This window comes from Sminthopsis crassicaudata, chromosome 4, assembly GCF_048593235.1.
Source record: "Sminthopsis crassicaudata isolate SCR6 chromosome 4, ASM4859323v1, whole genome shotgun sequence".
Classification (NCBI taxonomy): domain Eukaryota; kingdom Metazoa; phylum Chordata; class Mammalia; order Dasyuromorphia; family Dasyuridae; genus Sminthopsis; species Sminthopsis crassicaudata.
Genome location: NC_133620.1, coordinates 443,312,550 through 443,321,005, shown reverse-complemented (window position 1 = coordinate 443,321,005; position 8,456 = coordinate 443,312,550). Strand labels below are relative to the sequence as shown.

General features: G+C 52.7%; 1 protein-coding gene across 1 annotated transcript; it reads left to right on the top strand.

The window, feature by feature from the left end:
* Positions 1 to 3,837: 3,837 nt before the first annotated feature.
* On the top strand, positions 3,838 to 5,798 carry LINGO4 (leucine rich repeat and Ig domain containing 4). Its single transcript, XM_074264904.1, has one exon. The coding sequence runs from the start codon at positions 3,838 to 3,840 to the stop codon at positions 5,671 to 5,673; it is 1,836 nt and encodes a 611-aa protein (XP_074121005.1). The 3' UTR covers positions 5,674 to 5,798.
* Positions 5,799 to 8,456: the final 2,658 nt, after the last annotated feature.

The following is an 8,456-nucleotide window of genomic DNA, read 5'->3' as shown; positions in this document are numbered from 1 at the left end:
CAATTCTAGATTTGTGTCATTCTTTATTAGGTGATTTTAAAGGCGATGGGGAGGGCGGGCAGAGAGAGCAGGAAACACAACAGTGTCACGAAGAAAATCAAGAATATTTGAGCTACTCTTGGCCAAGGTTACCTAGATGACCTGATTGATTTCGTTCCTGCTCCAGACAAAACTATCAGCACCATAACCGGTACTCACCATAGTGGACCATAGTGATTTGGGCACTGGTCTTAGAGTGAGGAAGCTAGTTCAAATCCTGCCTTAGGCACTTTATAGTATGAATTACTGGGTCTGGGCTTCAGCTTCCATAGCTCTAAAACAAAGGAGCTGTGCTCACCCTTTTAAAAGTAGGTCCCTGCTCTAAATCAATGGAATGGCCTTATTATACAATCCTCCCCTAGCTATTGGGATTGAAACACTTCACTGAGAAGCAAAATGAAAGGGTCTCAGTTTCTTCATTTATAAAATTCAATGGCTGGACTAGATAATTTCTGGATTCCAGCTCTATTTAATATTCATAAGTGACTCAGATTGAGATGCTGTTTCCTCATCCGTAAGATTGGACTGCATGATTTTTAAAGTCCTTTTCAGTTGTAATACCCTTTGTCTCTTACAATCTAATGGCTATTCCCAAGTGCCAGAGTCCTGAATCATAAAGCTGTCCTCCCCTGGACCTGGTGCTCTCCTATAGGCTCTCTTGCTCCCTGGTTCTCTCTGCCCTGTATCAGTGGCTCCTGCTGCAGCCCTCCCCTAAGACTTTATTTATTTATTTTGCACCAACGGGTTTGCTGCAGACTCATTCTCACTTGGTTTAAAAAGAGAGAGAAGGGAAAAAGAGAGAAACCCTTTCCAGTTCTACCTTGGTGGCAGCAGCAGAGACTGGCAGGCAAGCCTTAGGGAAAATAGGTTTGCTAGAGAGGTGCCAGGGGTCCAAAGGCACAGACTGAATGGGAGCATTCCTCAACCCCAGACAGGATGCAGTGCCCAACCTGATGAAGCTCCCAGGATCTCCCTGGTAAGTGCCTCCCAATCAGCCCCAGCCCTGCTCCTCATTCTCTTTAGGTAGCTTTCCTCACTTCCAGGCATTTTCAGAGTATGATAGACCAAAGGTATCTGATAGCTTTCCCAACCCCTTCTTTGGTTGCTGGCAGAGGATGGATTATGACTAGCAGGAATTTGTCAGGAGGATTCAAAGGGCGCTTGGTGCCTCATACCTATGGAAAAGAAATCTGGGAAGGGGGGGGTGGCCGACCGTTTCTTTTTTTGGGGGGAAAAGGGGGAATACTTAGCTAAGCAAGGGTGATTCTGACCTGTTTGTACCTGAAATCTCTGTCCTTTTACCCTTCCTACCCATATACCCTAATATAGATGCTTTAGGGTCCTTTTAGAAGGAGGGGACATTATACTTTGGGCTGGCATCAAATGTTGCCTCAAGACTGCAGCGTAGAGGTTAGGAAGGAGGAATCTCTTTAAACGAGAGGAAGAGATCATTTTTTCCTATCTTTTCTCCAAATGCTTTGACTGCCTCCTGTGTCTCTATTTCCCACCCACCCCCCATTTCTTCTATTGCAATTTAAGGAGGAAAAAGGAGTGGGACTGGTACCTTTCCCTCCTCTTTTGCCAACTGGCAAGAAGCCAGTTCAGCAGCCATGGAGAGATCATGAGAAAAGTTTGCTCTTATACCTTATAAATAAACCAAGAGGTCCACTCTAGATCCTTCAATATTTCTGTTCTTTGCCCACCAATCTGCCCCCTTCCCCAACCTGAGAATGAGGAAAAAATTTAGGAGGAGCAAGCGCTCTGCTGGGTACAGCATCAGGATGGGCAGGAACTGCAGCATCGGGATTGCTGTTACCCCTCAGGGTGAATTTCCCGGGTGGAAAGCATAGCTGGAGTAGGGGAGGCTCACTCAGCAGATTCCCTGGGTCTCCATGAACAAACCTGGGAGCACTTCAGCTGTCAGGCTAATCTCGCTACTGCCCAGCCAGCTCTGGGTATCGAAGATGCTTCAGCTTCCATTGTTTCCCTGCGTCCCTCTCACTATGTCTTAAATCTCATTGCACCTGAGTTTTAGTGTCTAGTGTAGCCGCTACCTTCTGCAGGAAAAAGCCGGAGAGGGTTGCTGTCTCTTCAGCTCCCTTCCCAAATGACAGAAAAGGCACAACAGAGCTGACCTTGTTGGTGTTTGGGGAAGCTATACCTTATAGCACTTGCACCAAAAATAGGGGCCAGGGCTGGGGTAGCCCATGACTTGAAGCCCACCTCTACTAGCTCCTGGGGGCTTTGTCACTTTAGCCACTTTTTTTGCTCCTGATCCAGGGTTCTTACTCAAGGTAGAGAGCTGGGAGGAAGGATCGTTCCTTTTCCCCTCCTTCATCCCACCCTCATTTCTCCACCTGCTATCCCTGACCCTTCTCTGTGTCATTCGTAGTGACAGTTGTCTGAGTGTCCCCGAGGCCCTGCTGCGAGCCAGCTCTGCAGACTGCTTGCGGGTAGGAGAGTGCCAATTCGAGGCTGGCTCAATAGCCGCTGTGCCAGCCGAGTGACCCAGCTCCTGAGGTCTCTCACATCCCTATCTCTCTGTGCATCCTTTTATCTCTGTCCAGGTACTTTTCTCCCTTGGGAAGCTAAAGCAGGAGAGCAGGATGCCCCTAAGGCATTTCAAGGGCCTGAAAGCACCAACATTCCTTCTTCCCATGTATAGTGACATGATTTCCCCCATAAGAAAAAAGGGGAGATGCTGTTGAGGATGTCTTTCTAAAGCTCCTGTAGGGTGCATGTAGCTTCCAAATGGTTCTCTGTGTGTATGGGGGGGGGGGGCAGAAGGGGAGGGAAGCTCTTTACCCCACCCCTCAATACTTGCCTCCTCCACTCAGTGCCACGGTTAATGTGCAGTTTGGCCGCCATCCACACAACTACTCGGGGGAAATTGGATCTCCGTAGTCCAGAGAGACGGCCCCAGACCCTGAGCCAGGCCACAGGGAGCAGTGTGGCAGTAATGGGAAATGAATTCCAGCGGCCCCCATCCTACCACCTTCCATGACGCTTATTGTTTTTACAACTTCTGAAGCTCTTCCACAGCTGCTATTCTGTCTGACTTTCACAAGCAGCTTGTGAAGGGAGGCATTATTATAGGGCATTTAGAGGGGATGTAAAGTGACTGACTACAAGTCACAAGGCTAGTAACTAGCAGGAACAAGAAGCCAGCCCTTGTGACTCTTAGGTCTCCGAGGCTACAGAGCAGAGCAAGTGCACCCTCTGGAGCTCAAAGCAGCATTTTTCTCCATCCTAGGCTGATAAAGTCAGGACCCAAGGGCCTCTCCCCTCGCAAGACGGGGAGCTCGGGGCCACGGACACACAGCCCTGAGACTCAGGGAAACTCTAGACGGAACTTCAAGCCGTCCATGCTGCACACCGGGCATGGCTCCAGGTAAGTCGAGACATGGAGATGAGGTAACTGGGGAAGGCAGATGGCTAGAGACCCCACAGAATAAAGAGAACAGACTATAACACCACTTCTCCAAACCTCCCCAACACTCCTCACCAAGACCAGACTTAGTTGGCTTTAACTAATCGTAAGCACCCACCAGAAGCCACGGGCCCAGAGACAATGGCTACCTCAAGTCCCGACCACTCTAGATAAAGGCTAGGCTGCAGAGGGGTGGGGAGAGGAGGCCGGAGCCCTGAAGAGGGCAAAGAGGACTCTGGGGGGTAATCAATCTGGATTCTATATGGTCCTGTGCCCTCCACGCTGGCAATGCCCACCCTGAGCACACCGGGCTCTCCTCCCTCCCAGCTCTCCAAGATTCCCAAGGAAACCCTGGGTCTGTACCCAGAATGAAGGGAGGCCTGGACTCGCCCATCAGCGCCTCTCCCAGCAGTAACGAGGGCATGGACACAGACGTGGTTTCCCGTTGGGTCTCCGCCCCTTGGCCACCCCTCTTCTTTCTGCTCCTTCTGGCTGGGAGGAGTGGCCGAGGCTGCCCGGCAGCATGTGACTGCGCCTCCCAACCCCAGGCGGTGCTCTGTGCCAGCCGGCAGCTGGAGGCAGTTCCCGGGGGGATCCCCCCAGACACTGAGCTCCTGGACTTGAGTAGGAACCGCCTGTGGGGTCTCCAAAGGGGAATGCTCTCCCGCCTGGGACCTCTCCTTGAGTTGGATCTCAGTCACAACCAGCTTTCCACCCTAGAACCTGGGGCCTTCCAGGGTCTCCGAAACCTCCTCACTCTGCGGCTTCGGGGTAACAGGCTCCGAATCGTGGCCCCCGGCGTTTTTTCTGGCCTTTCCTCCCTCACCCTATTGGATCTCAGTCTGAACCAGATCGTCCTCTTCCTGGATGGTGCCTTTGGAGAGCTGGGCAGCCTTCAGCAGTTGGAAGTGGGGGACAATCACCTGGTGTTTGTGGCCCCAGGGGCCTTTGTGGGTTTGGCAAAGCTAGGCACCCTTACCCTAGAACGATGTAATCTCAGCACCGTGCCTGGACCTGCTCTGGCACGGCTCCCAGGGCTGACGGGGCTGAGGCTGCGTGAGCTGGACATCAGTCGGCTACCCACTGGGGCTCTGAGAGGACTGGGACAGTTACGGGAGTTGGAGATCCACCAATGGCCAGCTCTGAGGGCCCTGGAACCCGGGAGCCTGGCCGGGCTCAACCTCAGCCACCTTGCCATCACTTACTGCAACCTGAGCTCCGTGCCCTTCCAAGCCCTGAGCCATCTGAACTTCCTCAGGGTCCTGGACCTGTCCCAGAACCCCATCTCAAATATCCCAGCCCGGAAACTTAGTTTTTTAGTACGGCTCCAGGAACTCCACCTCTCAGGGGCCCATCTCGCCTCTATTGCTGCTCACGCTTTCCATGGTTTGGCTGCCTTCTGCCTCCTGGATGTGGCCAACAATGCTCTTCAGACCCTGGAAGAAGCTGCCTTCCCCTCCCCAAGCAGTCTGGTCACCCTGCGGCTGGCTGGTAACCCCCTGATCTGCGACTGCCGTCTCTTGTGGCTACTCCGGCTTCGTCACCACCTGGACTTTGGCAAATCCCCCCCAGCCTGTGCCAGTCCACTCCATGTCAAGGGAAAGAACCTCCGGGACTTCTCGGACATCCTGCCCCCAGGGCACTTCACCTGCCGGGCAGCCCTGATTCAGAGGTCTGGGCCACGAAGGGTCAGTGCAGAGGAGGGGCAGCAGGCGGTCTTCTCTTGCTCTGGGGACGGAGAGCCGGCTCCTACCGTTTCCTGGCGAGGGCCCCAGGGGACCTGGCTGGGAAGAACTGGGCGAGTGAGAGTCCTTGAGGACGGGACCTTGGAGATCCGCTCAGTACAGCTACGAGACGGCGGGGCTTACGTTTGTGTGCTCAGCAACGTGGCCGGGAATGACTCGCTGAGCACCTGGCTGGAGGTGGTCCGGATCACGTCCCCTAACGGGACCCTTTCTGATACCAACGTCACCTCTCTGGGCGCCCCGGGACCCTTCTTCCTGGACAGCAGGGGCCTGGTGGTAGTCTTGGCTGTGGGCTTCCTCCCCTTCCTCACCTCGGTAACCCTCTGTTTTGGTCTCATTGCCCTGTGGAGCAAAAGCAAGGGACGAGTCAAACATCACACCACCTTTGACTTTGTGCTTCCTCGCACTTCAGGGGAGCGGGATGCTGGGGGCAACCGAGTCACTGCCAAACTCTTCTGATCTCCCTTTCCATCCTCCCTGAGAGCCCAGACAAGCCAGGTTTAGTGGAGAGAAGGCTAGTTGGGCCAGTGCCTTACCCCAAAGGATGTTCTGGAGAATCAGGACCCAAGTGTCCCCAGCATGCCCCCGCCCTCATTGTGCCGGCTAGCAGCAGCTCCTGAGCGCCTCTGCCTCGCTCCATGGACATTTCCCACCGAGAAATGACAGCCAACTTCCACTGATTCTCCCCGTTCCCTGAGGGTTCTGGAGTGCTGGAGATTTATGAGACATCATCCTCTGAACAGTGCAAGGCTATTACCTCCCACCAGCACACAAGCGGGCAATAGGACCCAAGGGTCTTAGACCCATTCCCTTCTTTGATCACTAGCAACATATCTTTGCTCCTCACTTCATTTAATTGTCAAAACCAATCACCAGAGCCAGTGGCGGGGCCATCCCAGAGATGGGCCTGTGAGGTCACCACTTGCTTCTCTGCCTCTTTCCCCCAGGTACAGATTCTACAGAGGCAGACACCCTTCTATTGCCCCCACCCCCACCCCAGGGCCCAGAGCTAGAAAGAGGATGCTCTTCGTGGTCCCTGGGATCGAGGGAAAGGAGAAAATGGTGTGCACAGGCACCATGTCTGCCTGACAGAGGGGCACCATTAAACCCGCTGCCAAAAGGCTGGAATCGGTGAAAACCAAGAGTGATTTTGAGTCTTTCTTCCACCAATCCATTCCCTTCAATTCTGTCAAAGCTGTCACTTTCCTCCTTCACCTTCCCTCTCATCTATAAATTCATGAATCCTAACACTTATTCCTCCACCTTTCTGCGACCGACATATCCAGTCTGAGCCAAAAAGAATCACTTCTCTGTCAAGAGCTTCCTCCCTGAACAGGCCAGGAAATCTTTCCTGGAAATTAATCCAAGTTCCTCCCATTAGAGTCAGACCCTTTCTGCCTCTCACCCTATTCTCCAAGGGACTAGGGAATAAGAAGTTTTCCACCTCTGGAAACATGTCAGCCACTCTCCTCCTTAGCCTTCTTTAGCTGGATAACATAGCTCCTTTTATCTTCCACAAATCCTGGGGGGGAAAAGAATATTTCAGAGAATGACTATACTCCAAATCCCCAGGCCCATCAGCTACCAGTGGGGATAGAGGAAAAGAGACAAATCTTGGGGCACAAGGAAAGGAGGCAGTCAAATTGGGGGGTCAGGGAGGGACAAGGGATCTGGAAGCTGCTGGAAAGGAGGACAAGAGGGCTGGCTAACTCCCAATGGCTGCCTTCCTATTGCAGTTTTTTCTTGTTCTGAAGCCGTGCCTGGGAAGTCACCCATCCGTCAGAAACCCAGATGGAAAAGCTGGCAAGAGAGACAGCTTGTTCAGCTGAAATATCCCTACAGAAGGGAAATGGGGAAATGGACAGATAGATATATGGAGATGGGAAAAAGAGAAGAGAAAAGGGGGAGACACAGAGGGACAATGAAAGAGATTGTCAGACAGAAAGTCAGGAAGAGGCAAAGAATAGAAGGGGTGCAAACATCTGAAAAGTGAGAAAGGGAAAAAATAAAAGAGAAGAAACAAGCCAGAAGGACTGAAATGCATAATGGGTTCTTGTTCTGTACCTACTATCAGCAGTTTCTACCCTTTTCCATCAACAGAAGCCTCGTCTTATTCCAAGAGGAAAACAAATTTCCCCCAGTCCACACACACACAGTCCATATTCTTACTTACTGAGGACACAATTGGTCACACACACACACACACACTCCCAGATGACTGAGAAGCCAGAAGTTCTTTCGGGTGTTCAGGATTCACTGTTATTGCTGAATCTATAATAGAGGATGCCAGAAGAAAGAGTCCCAGAGCTGTTTCTGCTGATTGGGAGACTGGGAATCCAGGAGTCCGGGAACGAAGTAGGAAGCCAGGGAGTCTCTGGAGCAGTAGGGGAGGTCTTCAGAGACTGGGCCACCAGCCGGTGACTCTCTTTCCTTTCCGAAATGCCATGCTATACTCTTCCTCCTTTTCCATTCACAAGGCCTGAGGCAGGCTGCCCTGGCTCTCCCAGACTTGCCAAGCCCCTCACCTCTCCTTTCTCTGTGGGCAGCCCAGAAGCCTGGAACTCTTAGGCCCAGGTCACCCCAGCTGCAATGCAGAGAAGGGCCCGAGCACCAGCTGCTCCAGGAGAGTGCTATTTCAGGCAGTGCCTGTAGGTGGCAGGATGGCCACACAAAGGTGGAAGCACAGGCCAGGGAGGCTGGAAAGGCCTCGGGGCCCTGCATTGTATGAAATGTCATAAGAGGCACAAATGCAAAGTCAATAGCTCCACCAAATTAAATTCAGCAGGGGGGAGGGGGGCGGGAAGAAGCTGCCTGGGCCCTTTCAAATAGAATCATGGGTAGTGGCTCAGTGCTCCAACTTAGGGTGAGTTCATGGGAGCAGAAGAAGGCGAGCAGGACTAAAAAGCTGCAAACTCCCAATTCAAGTGAAGCCTACAGAATGGCAAGGACACTAAAAGCAAAAAGAGGAGCAGCACTCCCAGTGTACCCACACTGGCAGGCTTCATGCATGGAGATACACTCCCGGTGTGCCCACACTGGCAGGCTTCATGCATGGAGATGCACTCCCGGTGTGCCCACACTGGCAGGCTTCATGCATGGAGATGCACTCCCGGTGTGCCCACACTGGCAGGCTTCATGCATGGAGATGCACTCCCGGTGTGCCCACACTGGCAGGCTTCATGCATGGAGATGCACTCCCGGTGTGCCCACACTGGCAGGCTTCATGCATGGAGATGCACTCC